Source organism: Peromyscus eremicus, chromosome 2 (genome assembly GCF_949786415.1).
Source record: "Peromyscus eremicus chromosome 2, PerEre_H2_v1, whole genome shotgun sequence".
NCBI lineage: Eukaryota > Metazoa > Chordata > Mammalia > Rodentia > Cricetidae > Peromyscus > Peromyscus eremicus.
The window spans coordinates 14,888,074-14,902,144 of NC_081417.1; the positions used below are offsets into that span (position 1 = coordinate 14,888,074).

The 14,071-nt window shown below is 41.7% G+C and overlaps 1 protein-coding gene across 1 annotated transcript in view; it reads left to right on the forward strand.

Annotated features, from left to right (window-relative positions):
- Window positions 1–451: 451 nt before the first annotated feature.
- The window catches only part of Rad54b (RAD54 homolog B), an 88,991-nt gene continuing 75,371 nt past the window's right edge, over window positions 452–14,071 (forward strand). Inside the window, exons 1-3 of the mRNA XM_059253861.1 lie at window positions 452–547; window positions 6,003–6,153; window positions 12,895–13,006. Coding sequence (XP_059109844.1) covers window positions 6,019–6,153; window positions 12,895–13,006 — 247 coding nt within the window. The 5' untranslated portion in view covers window positions 452–547; window positions 6,003–6,018. The remainder of the gene's footprint in view (window positions 548–6,002; window positions 6,154–12,894; window positions 13,007–14,071) is intronic.

The window sequence follows — 14,071 nt, forward strand, 5'->3', positions numbered from 1 at the left end:
GTCCTTGCTTACAATACTTCACTGATTTTTCAAGTCCAAATGAGCCCTTCGACCTTTTACGACAGTCCAATAACCACGCATTTATTTTTACAGTCCTAGAACTTAAAAGGGCTTGTAAACATCTTAGGGACTGCATCTAATCAATGGCATTTGAATGAATGAATAACTAACAGGATTCCGTGTACCTTAGTGGTGCACACATTTCTATGATCCAAATAATAGTTTACTGATTTATGTCCACATAAGTTGTCAAGTTTGTCGCCTCAGTTAGAATCTAAAGACTGGAGCCTGGAACCAAACCAGTATGCTTTAGATCTAGAGGCCAACCGGAATCAAACCCGGACGCAAGTAAAAGGAAGTGCAAAGCTGACGCGCCGGAAAAGGTCGTCCAATCAGAGTCGGGAACGCAGCGACGCTGCGCGGTGGTGCGCATGCTCAGCGCCCGGCCGGCGATTGGCTGGGTGAAGGCGGGAGACTTGAGCTGGTCGGCGGAGGGCGTCGTTTCCCACTGCGTGCGGGGTGCTCACGGTTTCTGCCAGCGTGGCGGGTAGGTCTCTGTCGCGGAGGCCCGGGGAGGCGCGTGCGGGGCCCGGTGCAGGGTGGCTCGGGTCCCGGGAAGGAAGGCGGGAGGCTGCGCGCTGGCCGGCCTGGGGCGGAGGGCGGGCCCCACGGGGAGGCCGGTGCCGCCGCCCCCGAGGCCGGTCCCCGGTGCCGCCGCCCCCCCCCGAGGCCGGTCCCCGGTGCCGCCGCCCCCCGAGGCCGGTCCCCGGTGCCGGCCCCCCCCCCCCGAGGCCGGTCCCCGGTGTCGCCGCCCCCCCCCCCCCCCGAGGCCGGTCCCCGGTGCCGCCCCCCCCCCCCCCGAGGCCGGTCCCCGGTGCCGCCGCCCCCCGAGGCCGGTCCCCGGTGCCGCCGCCCCCCGAGGCCGGTCCCCGGTGCCGCCGCCCCCCGAGGCCGGTCCCCGGTGCCGCCGCCCCCCGAGGCCGGTCCCCGGTGCCGCCGCCCCCCCCCCGAGGCCGGTCCCCGGTGCCGCCCCCCCCCCCCCGAGGCCGGTCCCCGGTGCCGCCGCCCCCCCCGACCCCGAGGCCGGTCCCCGGTGCCGCCGCCCCCCGAGGCCGGTCCCCGGTGCCGCCGCCCCCCGAGGCCGGTCCCCGGTGCCGCCGCCCCCCCCACCCCGAGGCCGGTCCCCGGTGTTCCCGGAGGCCGTGCTGGGCCTAAGGCTCTGGCCCCATCACGTCCAGGCAGGTGACAAGTCTTGATACAGAACCACCCAGCGCCTTCCTTAGGCGATTTTACTTACCTACTGGTTCTTTCTTCCTCTCACCCCCCAAAACAAAATTTAAGTTAATTATGGATGATTTTGTAGGCAGGTGGACCTGAGTCCCCAAATTTACAGTATAGATTCCAGCTATGTAATGTAGCTGGAAGCCAAAAAGCTGAAACAGCAAGGGAGGTCTGTTGCTGGCTGGTGGAGTTTTCTTTATTTCCATGCACCTGGAGTTTGCACACATCCTCTCCTCAGTGAAGTCCAGAGGAAGGCATAGATTCTGGTTATGATCCTGTAGGCAGAGCTACATCCTTCTGTCTCTCCTCCAATGGGGCTTTTGTCGTCTCTACTTTCATAGAATTTTGTGTATTAAAGAGACAGCCGTGATTATAGGTAGTAATATTTCAGAAAGTATTGAGTACTTACTGTGCGTCAAGTTTTGTTCTAAATTCTTGAAATATTTAATCTCATAGTTGTATGTTTAAGTGTGATTAAGGTACATGAGGAAACAGATTTGAATTAATTGCAGAATCACGTGCTGGGAGGGTCCTTCTACATTTCTATTCAGGCGTTTGCTTCAGAGATGTGTTCTTAATTACTGCACTGCAGTGCCCACTAATTAAGGCTACATGATGTCTTCCAGGTATCAGCCTGGTCTTGCCATTTTCTTGGGGAGAACTTAAGCAGGTGCAGGTCACATTACTCAGAAATTGCAGCATTTCAGCAGAGCGGACAGGTGGCCTTATCCCGAGGGCCCGTGAAAAAGGTCTCAGCAAAACTGATTTGCAAACTAGCTAGAGCCTGGCAGGAGATGGGAAGGTCTCAAATTCAAAGCCAGCCTGGTCTCAGAAAACAAAACAGTGAACTGTTTTCTGTAGTTTCCTTTGACATGAATCAAATTAGATTAACAGACCATCAGTTTCATAATTTGCTTCAAGATTGTGCTAGTGGAGATGGTTGTATTTGAAGAAACCACAAAGCATGAGCTCCACCCAAATCTTGTAAACTAGTAACAGCTTACATCAAATAGTTAATGTATTTCATTTTAACATTGATGAAATTGGGGAAATGTCCAGCTAGCAATGCAATGATGGACTGATTTATTTTCTTGAATATATAAAATAATGGTATATCTGAAAATTGGTGTCATTTTAGACTTAACCATATATGGCACATTTAACCAGTGGTAGTTTATTATAACGATAACATCTTCATTGTGGGAAATTTGAAGTACATAGAAAAGAACTCAGGGGGCTGGAGAGATGGCTCAGAGCTTAAGAGCAATGGCTGTTCTTCCAAAGGTCCTGAGTTCAATTCCCAGCAACCACATTGTGGCTCACAACCATCTATAACAAGATCTGATGCATGCAAAACATGCAGGCAGAATACTGTATACATAATAAATAAATAAACCTTAAAAAAGTTTAAATTTATTAAAAAAAGAAAGAATAAAAAAATCCGTTGTTATTCTAATATGTAGAGATAATCAGTGTTGATGTCATAGCACGTGTTTTGCTAGTCTTATCATGAAATTGGTTTATATTTCTTAAAAATTTTGTTGACACTTATTTGTGTGTGTGTCTTCTATGTGTATGCATATGCATGTGCCATGATGCCCATATAAAAATTAGAGGAGAGCCGGGCGGTGGTGGCGCACGCCTATAATCCCAGCACTCGGGAGGCAGAGGCAGGCAGATCTTTGTGAGTTCGAGGCCAGCCTGGGCTACAGAGTGAGTTCCAGGACAGGCTCCAAAGCTACAAAGAGAAACCCTGTCTCGAAAAAACAACAACCAAAAACCAAAAAAAAAAAAAAAAAAAAAAAAAAGAGAGGTGAACCTGTGGGAGTTGTTTCTTTCCTTCTACAACATATATGGATTCCAGGGATTGAACTCAGGCTTCTTGGTCATCAGGTTTCTTGGCAAATGCCTTTACCTACTGAGCCGTATTGCAGCCCAACAATTCATTTGTTTTATGTATACTTTATGTATATAGACCCATAAAAAACAACTTTAAAGTCATGATACATTTATTTGTTTGTTTAGTTTGTGTGTGTGTATGTGTGAGTGTGTGTGTGTACTGTGATGTACCAGAGGAGGTCAGAGGACAACCTGTGGGAGTTGGTTCTCCCTTTTTGCCACACAATGTGGGTCCTGGGGATCAAACAGGTCATCAGGCTTGGTGACAAGTGTCTTGTTTGTTTGTTTGTTTTTTTCCGAGACAAGGTTTTTCTGTGTAGTTTTGGTGCCTGTCCTGGATCTTGCTCTGTGAACCAGGCTGGCCTCACAGAGACCCGCCTGGCTCTGCCTCCCAAGTACTGGGATTAAAGGTGTGCGCCACCACCACCTGGTGGTGACAAGTGTCTTTAACTGCCAAGCCAGTTTACAGGCCCAAAATAATAATTTAATGTAACATTTTTGGTGCACTTGTATTGTGATTACGACCTGCTACATTAGACCAGGTGTGGAATATTCTATTTGTGGTACTAATACTGGCTCTCAAAACTTCAGATTTTGGAGTATATATATATATATATATATATATATATATATATATATATATTTAGATTTATAGTTTTAGATCAGTTTGTAATAAACTTCTTGTTAGAGTTTACATCCAGGGAAATAATGGGACAGTTTTTATTGCTGCATGAAAAGTGCATGGGTGGTGCATACATTAGAGGGGCCTAAGCTGGTAGTTGGGAGACGCAGAGTGCTCACAAAGGATAAGGTGGAGTTAAAGAAAAAAAGCATTCCAGTACCATGTAGAGGAAAGAGTGGCCAAAAGCCCAGAGGAAAAGAGAACGTGGCTAGATAGAGGAACTGCAGCAAAGACTCAGAATTTTAGGAATTTGTGAAGGCTGCATTTGGTTGTGTGTATGGGTATGTATTCATCTGGTACAAGTAGATTTCTTTTACTGTAAGTTATGCTAACATGATTATACTTATACATAATCATTTAAGCATAGTTTTGACACTTCCATATACCAAAAGTTGAATTTCTGGGTTTATTAAATGATTTTGATAACTATGTATATGCTTGGTAATGGCTGTCCAGTGTTTTGTAAAATTGCAGTGAAGTACTGGCTGTTATCCATTATAGATACATTACCTACCTATCTATCTATCTATCTATCTATCTATCTATCTATCTATCTGTCTGTCTATCATGCAGTGTTTCTAATATCTATCTCCCCTACCCATGTTAGTGGAAATAGTGTTGAGAAAAATTAGAAAAGCTTGTTCTAATCCCTTGATTTACCTTAGAAAAACTCTGCTGTTTTAAAAGGAAATAGAATAATAAAATCAAATTGCATTATAAACATGTCTTAAATTATCAGTATTTTGCTTATTAACTTATTCAAAACATTTGCTGATGAATATAATGTGTCTGGAGTTGTGTTTGTCTTATTTTTAGAATTGCTATAATGAAACATCATTAGTGTATTAGTTAAGGTTCTCTAGAGGAACAGAACTGAAAAAAGGAAAAAGAAAAAAAAAGAACATTTAATTCGGGCCTCACAGTTCCAGAGGGTTAGAGCCTGTGACCATCATGGCAGGGAGCATGGTGGCAGGCAGACAAGCAGGCCTTGGAGGAGTGGTAGCTGAGAACTTTGTTTAAGTTTTGTTTTTTTTGGGACAGGGTTTCTCTGTATAGCTTTGACTACCCTGGAACTCTCTTTGTATACCAGACTGGCCTTGAACTCACAGTGATCCATCTGCCTCTGCCTCCCGAGTGCTGGGATTACTGGGATTAAAGACATGCACCATGAGAATTTTCTTCTTGATCCACACCCACAGGCAGAGAGACAAGGCAATGGTGGGGGCTTTTGAAACTGTAAAGCCCATCCCAGTGACACACCTCCTCCAATAAGACCACACCTACTAATCCTTCCCAAATAGTTCCACCAACTGGGGACCAGGTATTCAAATATATGAGCCTATGGGGCCATTCTTATTCAAACCACCACAAGAATGGTGAAGAAAAGAAACATGATTGTTGTTACCATGTGTTTTGGGGATTAATGGCATTTTAAAGTACAACATGCTTGCTATGTCTATGTGCATAATTTTTTCTTTAGATTTTTGTGTTTAAATTAGAGAAAACATGCTAGCATTATCAAAATTGACATATGCTCAAGTTGGCACAGTTCAGTAGAAACCTTGAAATTTTTTTCAGTTTCTAGCTGTTCCCTTTTCTTTTTTGAGGGCTGTGCACAGGCATGTGTGCGTGTGTGTGTGTGTGTGTGTGTGTGTGTGTGTGTGTGTGTGTGTTACTCTTGCCTGCATAGGTGTTTGTGGAGGCCAGAAGTTGATGTTGAGATGTCTTTCTCAGTCACTTATCCGCCTTATTTTTTTAAGATGGTCTCTCATTAGACTTGGAGTTTTGGCTAGAGCAGCTGGCTAGTGAGTCCTGAGATGCACCTCTCTCTGCCTTCTATCTGGAGTTACTTCTTCATGCTGCCTCTGCAGTGGCTTTTACATGGGTACTGGGGTTCCCAACTTAGGTCCTCATGCTTGTACACACCCACTTTATTCACTGAACCATCTCCCCAACTCCAAGTTTTCTATATTATTTTTAGTTTATGTGTATGATTGTTTGCCACCATGTATGTATGTGTACCGTGGGTATACTTGGTACCTTTAGAGGCCAGAAGAGGGTGTCAGATCCTTTGGGACAGGAGTTATGGACAGTTGTTCTAATCACATTCATGGATGGTTTCTATTTTGGTATTTTTCAGGTTAGTATTGCTGAAGATGAGGCGATCTGCAGCACCAAGTCAGGTGCAGGGGAATTCTTTTAAAAAACCAAAATTCATACCTCCAGGAAGAAGTAATACAAGTCTGAATAAAGAGATTACAAAGATGGGTCCAGATATAAAACTATTTCAGGTAAATAGAAGAAGGGAATCATAATATGAAATATATATATATTATTGCCTAAAACTAGGTATGATGCCTCATACTTGTAATACAAGCACTTGGAAGGCTCAGGCAGGAGGATTGCCTTAAGTTCAAAACTAGGCCTGGTCTGTGTAGTGTAACTGTCTCAAAAGCAATCAAATAAATAAAACAAAAAAACAAAAACAACAAAAACCTACAACAAAAAAGTAAAACCTTGTTGCCTATTAGAACTTTCAGTGTCTTCTGACAAAATTCCTAGAAATAATAATGTGGCCTTTGTTAGTAGTGCTGGTGGCCATGTCAGGAGCAGCAAGTGGCAACTGAGCTTTAGGAGATCGGCCCACTAGGAAGGTAAACACTGATGGGTGACTCTCCCCACCCTCAGATAAGCAAGCCCCCGACCCCCAAGGGCCTCACCTCCAGAATGTCTCTTGCACTGCTGTGCCCTTCCATGTTTGCCGTGCCAGTTTTCTCTGGTGTCTGGCATGGTGTGAAGGGTGTGGGGAGATCCCCACTGCCTGTAATGTAGTGTGATTATCTCTTGGAAATATCCCGTTCTAATGGGCATTTTTACCTGTGGATTATGGAGACGATTTCCTCCTTAGCTGTACTGTTTAACTGAAGCAATGATTTTATACCTTAATAGTGTTATTTTTTTTTTAAAGATTTATTTATTTATTATGTATACAGCATGTATGACTGCAGGCCAGAAGAGGGCACCAGATCTCATTACAGATGGTTGTGAGCCACCATGTGGTTGCTGGGAATTGAACTCGGGACCTCTGGAAGAGCAGTCAGTGCTGTTAACCCCTGAGCCATCTCTCCAGCCCCTTAATAGTGTTATTTTAAATAGAATTTTAATGATTAAGGATTTCTAACAAATATAATAAGGGATTATGGTAGAGGTTAGTTAAGTGGGAAAATTAATACAGGTAAAGGTAAGGTACAGTGTTGCCCCCAGCCCTGTAGCAGGGGTTGCAGAGGATAGAAAGTAGGAACAAGGAAGTGTCACGCAGCTAGGACTTAGGAGTTTCTCTTGAGGAGCCGTATAGACTGTAGTTTAGGTTAATGACTAAGAGAAACAATAGAGTCCTAGAGTCAGGCTAGCTCAAGTTCTTTTAATCTTGCTTGATGCTGAGAAATGTTTTCGCAGGTTTAGGTGTGCATCACAGCTAAAACAAAGCTTTCAATAATGACTTCATGTAACTAAAAAACAAAGAATTGGGTGCTTAGTTAAGATAATTGGGCAGGAGTTTAAATTATGAAAAGGGAAACTAGTAACCTGTTTTTCTGGCAATTATAAAAACTGTTGCCTATGTAAACAGTTATGGCTGAAAGATTCCTGATTTTGTGAGAAGTGTAGAAGATGAACGTTTAACTGAATGTGGGTTTCTCAGAAAGTCCGTAAAGATGTGGTTAAGAAATGTATTGGGGTTGACTTGTTCCAGAAAAATGTTTTTACAGTGACTAGGTAGTAACTGTAACTTTTGGTTAAGGGAAAATCATCCTCTCTGTAATCGTCTTGGTGTGGGAAATATAAAAAGGGTGTCTGAAAAATAAGAAGTAGAAGAGAAGCTTTTATCCCTCAGGACAGAAGTTTGTGTGTGTTTTCTTACTGACTCTGCATATTGTTCCCAGGCTTTGACCTGTGGAAGGCTGGACCCTCTCTTAGGTAGTAAATAAAAATCTTTTCAAAGAGGTGGACTCTAGACAGTCATTCTATGGGTTGGTGGGGAGGCTCCGTGGGTAGAGGCACTTGCCACCAAGCCTGACAACCTGAGTTCAATCCCCAGGACCCACAGGGTGGAAGGAGAGACTCCCTAAGTTATCCTCCGACTTCACATCTGTTCTGTGGCATGAGTGTGCACACACGCATACCTGTCCAGTACACAATAAATAAATGTAATAAAATGTCTAGTCAGTGTTCTTTCAAGTTATTGATTTGATGAGTTGAAACTTGGGATAAAGTGGTTTTAAAGAGAAAAATACATAAATAATTTATATAATTATTTTAGACTTTTACATCATCATCATGATTATTATTTTTCTTTGCTGGGTTGAACCCAGGACCTTGCACATAGTAGGTAAGTGGTCTTTGATGGAGCTACAAACTCAGCCTCTAGGTGTTCAATTTATAGAGAGCAAATGCTGGGCCAGGTGTGATTGTGCCTGTAATCTCAGCACTGCTGAGGCAGGGGGATTGGGAGTGTAAGGCTTTGTCTCAAAAATGAAACAAAAGTCTACTAGAAATGTCTTAATAAAGCTTGTATAAGAAAAAGGATTATATTTTTATTTTATGTGTACTGGGTTTTTTCTGTACGTATGTCTATGCACCATGTGCATGCAGTGCCCCACAGAGGGCAAAATGGTGTTGGATTCCCTGGAACAGGACCTACAGATGATTGTTATTAGCCATGTGGGTTTTGGTCTTTGAACCAGCTCCTCTGCAGGAGCAGTTAATGTTCTTGATTGCCTTCACATCTCTCCAGTTCCCAAAGGATTGTTTTTGTTTTGGGTCTAAGAAGAAAGTTCTTATGTGCACAGGAGGTATATAAAACATAGAAAATATGTAAATTCTTTCTACTCTATAATTTTTTCTATTTTATGTTTTAGATTTTTAAGTCTTAATTTTTTACTTTAAATTTTATGTATTTTATGTGTATGAGTATTTTATCTGCATGTACATCTGTGTACCACATGCATGTGTGGTGCCCATTGGAGGCCAAAAGAAGGCATCACACCCTCTCAGACTGAAGTTATAGACAGTAGTGAGCTGCCATGTGGTTCTGGGAATTTAACCCAGGTCCTCTGGAAGAGTAGCCAGTGCTCTTAACTGCTGAGCCATCTCTCCAGCCCAAGTCTTTTTTAAAATGTTATTTGGTGGTAAAGCATATAGCATAAGCTTTATTATCATTTTTTTTTGTTCATTCATTTATTTGTTTGTTTTTTAGTCAAGGTCTCTGGAGCCCAGATTGGCTTGTAATTCTGTGTATCCCACGTTGGCTTCCAAATTGCTTTGAGCCTCCTGTCTCTATTTCTTGAGAACTGAGATTACGGATACCTGGTTTTTGAGATTTTAAATGTACAATTAAGTGACATTGATAGCTTTCACAACATTGTATAACCATCCTCATTGTTGCCAAAGATTTCTCAGCAGCCCAAACAGAAATTTGTACCCATTAAACAGTAACTCTGTACCTAAAACTAGTAGTTAGTAGTAGTTAGTAACTAGGCATACTACCCTGTTCTTACTTTGACTCAGCCTTTGGTTAATGACTTTTATATTCCATGGATTTCCACTCCTTCATATTCTGCAAAGAAGTAGAATTGTGTGCTTTTTGCCACCTGGGGGCCTGGCTTATTTCACTTATATTTTCAAGGTTCATCTACATTGTACCATATACTCAAAATTAATTAATTAATTAATTTTCCAAGACAGGGTTTCTCTGTGTAGCCCTGACTGTCCTGGAACTTGCTCTGTAGACCATGCTGTCCTGGAACTCAGAGTTCTGCCTGCCCCCACATGTGAGTGCTGGGATTAAATGTGTGCAGCACCACCGCCTGGCATTGGAATTCGATTCTTTTAGAACTTTCTTATTACATTACTTTGTATATTGTATGCGTGGGTGTGAGAGGTCTGTGTTACAGTGCACATGTAGGTCAAAGATAGTTGGTTCTCTTCTTCCATTATGTGGGTTGGGGACCAAACTCAGGTTGTAAGTCTTGGTAGTAAGTGCATTTATCCACTGAACCATCTTATTAGCTCTTTCTGTTTTTGAGACAGAGTCTCTTGTAGCTCACACTGGCCTTGAACTTGCTATGTAGCTGAGGATGACTTTGAACTTCTGGTCCTCCTGTCTGAGTGCTGGGATTACAGGTGTGTGCCACCGTGCCTGTTTTATATGGTTCTGGGGCTCATACCCAGAGTTTCCTTCATGCTGGGTAAGCACTCCAACTAGCTAAACTCCAGCTCAGAACTTTAAGTCCTTTTCTTGGTTTTTAATAGATTTTTGAATTCTTGATTCTACTTTTTTTTGGTCTGAATATGAATGGTTTTCTTTCTTTTTTAAAATTTTTATTTATTTTTATTTTATGTGCATTGGTGTTTTGCCATGGGTGTCGAGTTCCCTGGAACTGGAGTCACAGAGAGCTGTGTGAGCTGCCGTGTGGGTGCTGGGAATTGAACTCAGGTCCTCTGGAACAGCAGTCAGTGCTCTTCACCACTGAGCCATTTCTCCAGCCCCCTTCTTTCTTTTTAAATTTTTATTTTTCGTTTGTTTGTTTGTTTATTTATTTATTTTCGAGACAGGGTTTCTCTTTGTAGCTCTGGCTGTCCTGGAACTCACTCTGTAGACTTAACTGGCCTTGAACTCAGATTTTCTTGCCTCTGTCTCCTTAGTGCTGAGATTAGATCCTATGTGTCACCATATTGGCTAGAGTGGTTTTCTTTAAAAAAAGGAAAAGAAAACCCTGCATTTCTGTAATTGGCCAAATCCAAATATATTATTAGTACTAACCAAACTGAGAATTCTGGAACACTTTAAGGAACAAACAGGCTTTATGTTTACTAAGGTTTTTGTTTTGTTTCTCCACCCTCAGTACTGGGGGTTGAACTCAGGACCTCCCAACTGAGTGATATACTCAGTAATAAGCTGTAATTTTTTTGTGGTGGAGCATGCTGGGAATGAATGTAGAGCTTCAAGCATGCTAAGCAAAAGCTCTACCATGGAGGTATGTCCCTAGTTCTCTCTTTTAGCAGCTTTATTTTGGATATAATTTACATATTTTATAATCCATGTCTACAATTCAGTTTTTTTTTTTTTTAAGTTTTTATTACTTATTTATTTATTTTTGTTTTTCAAGACATAGTTTCTCTGTGTAAGAGCCCTGGCTATCCTGGAACTTGCTTTGTAGACCAGGTTGGCCTTGAACTCACATCTGCCTGCCTCTGCATCCTGAGTGCTGGAATTAAAGGCGTGCGCCACCACGCCTGGCTCAGTGTTTAATAAATTTATAGAGTTATGCAGCTATCAGTAGCCATATTCATGACCTCAGAAAGAAACCTTACATGTTAACCTCCACTCCCTGTCTGTCCAAGTTCTCCAGATTCGACACGGCTAATGTATTTTGTCTCTACACTTGCCTGTTATTGACATCTCATATAAATCAACTCATGTAATACATGTCCTTTTGCAACTTGCTTAGCTTTTCCCTTTAGCCTAATGTTTTCAAGTCTTATCCATGTTGTAGTAGATGTCAGTAGTTCATTTATTTTTATTGCTGAAATCCTAGTTTTCTCTTGCTCTCATAACTTACTGCCATGCCATGGATTTACAGACTTAAAACAACAGAAATATATCATCTAATTTTGATAGCAAAAGGTGGAGACAACCAAGACTCCATCAATAGGTAGATGCATGATGAGCAAATGTGGTATATACACAAATCTGAATGCTATTCAGCTATGCAGGGGTACATGTGTTAGTTATTTTTCTGTTGCTATACTAGAACAGCATGAACTTGTGGAAGGAAGAGCTTGTTGGGGTTTAAGTTGCAGAGCAGAAGAGTCTATAATGGTGGGAAGCATGACGGCAGGCAGCTGGCATGGCAGCAGGCTTAGGAGGCAGAGGGTGAGCCTATGAATTCTCGAAGACCATCTCTGCTGATGTACTTTGTCCAGCAAGGCAGCACCTCCTAAACCTCCCCAAACAGCACCACTAACTAGACCAAGTGTTCAAATGCCTGAGCCTAGGGGGGCATTTTTCATTTAAATCACCACACTGTAATATCTTGCACAGGGCTAAGACCAAGATGTTGATAAGGCCAGTGTTGACCTTTGGAGGTTTTAGGGAAGACTCCATTTACTTACCTGATTTCTTGGTCCTTCTACCTCTGCTTGTTCAGCATATCTTACTAGGATGCAGCAGCTGCACATCCAGCCTCTGTAGGTCACTGTGGTCTCCTTTCCATTTTCAAGCCAGCACTGGAAACTGCTGTTTCTCTGGTTTTCTGCAATTGGAACTCATTTGGTTAGATTGGCTTCATTTGGATAATGTAAGATAATCTCTCTTAAAATCTCTAACTCTTAACACAGCTTCTGAGCCATCTTTGCCGCATAAGATAAGATGGTGACATATCTGTAGATTCTGGGCACTAAATCATCTTTGAGAGTTTCTTTCTTTCTTTTCTTTTTTTTCTTTTCTTTTTTCCGGAGCTGAGGACTGAACCCAGGGCCTTGTGCTTGCTAGGCAAGTGCTCTACCACTGAGCTAAATCCCCAACCCCTGAGAGTGTTTATTTCACCCACAACACTTAATAATATTCTGTTGTATTCATTTACCATGTTTTATACATTTCATTTATTAGTTAAGGAGTATTTGGTTTGTTTCAACTTTCCTTTGAAGGTACTGGAGTTTAAACTCTAGGCTGTGTTTGGTAGGCAAGTGCTCTATCACGGAACACTTGATTTTTTGAGACAGCATGTTGCATAACTCAGGCTGGGTTTGAATTGCTGTGTAGCTTAGGTTGGCCTTGAACTTGTTATGTATCCTAGGCTGGCTTCCAACTTGAGAACCTAGGATCTGGAAGAGCAGCCTCCTCTCCCTACCCAGTACCTATTGTAATATAGATATATAGAAACTGGCAGCTTGCTTTAAATTTAGAGCCTCTTATGTAAAAATGTGGGAACTTAGATTTAATTCATGCCATATATATCTATAATTTTTTTAAGGGTACTGAACAGTTACAAAATGACCGAGGTGTATGCAGTTCAAATCTTGGGCCTACGGAGGGAAGCCCTAGGGAAATGGATCGTGGGAGTAGAGCAGATGCACTTCATACAGGTAAGACAGTGATTTACTATGTTTATACTTACATGTCATACCATAGTGCTCTAGAAATGATTGTTCAAGAATGGATGTTAATTTGATAATTGTTGATCTAACACCACTAGATTTTTTTCTTCAGATTATCTGTTGTCAAAATTTATCTTTAGAAGTTGAATGTATAACCATTTAACTAAAAGACTGTAGCTTGGTGGTTAGAGTGTTTGCCTTTCATGGCAAGGCCCTGGGTTTGAGCTCCAACACTGGCTAAGTAAGAAATCAGACAACTTCCAAAACCATGTAATTGAAATCTTGTATTTTGTAATAGGTGTATGTTTAAGACTATTTATAGGAAAACTGTTGATCAGGTACAGTCATTAAGTACTAATTAATTGTGTTTAAAATTCTGTAATGAACATGTTGATACTACTAAAGTTGATGAGATAAGCCTGAAAAAAGTAAAGCACAACTGTGATAAGGTCTGCAGATGGTCCAGCCTTCTGCAGGTCAGAGAGACTGGGAGCGAGATGCAGAGTCAGCGAGAAAAATACACAAGATTTTTTTTTTCTGAGGGATAAAAGCTTTTTCTTTTTATTATTTTTTTCTGTTGCTTGTTCTGCTCTATTTTTCTGTTTTGTTCTGCCCTCATGTTTCCCTTCTTCTTTCCCGATGACTTCCTTCTCACTTCTTATTTTTTCCCCTTACAGCCTATATGCTCCAGCAAAATCTTTCAAGCAATAAAAAAATTACAATGTGGTTACATTTATTTTTTAAGTGAATGATCATGGTGACTACAAGTAAAAAATAACATGTTTCCCATTTCCCTTACATGATTAAACATTTTACATATTACAGGTGAAAAACAGATTATTTCCAAGAACCTGTATACATTCATGTTCAAGCAACTTGTTGTAGATTAACAGAGTATAAGCAAGCAAGACATTTTTCTCAGCCAGTTTTTTTACTGGCAGGCTGCATTTTGCATTGATCCTTAAGGAAGGATCAATGACTTTATTATTTATCTTAAAAGGTAATCTTAAAAGAATCACAAATCTAAACTTCTGTATATGAAAAACAATGTCA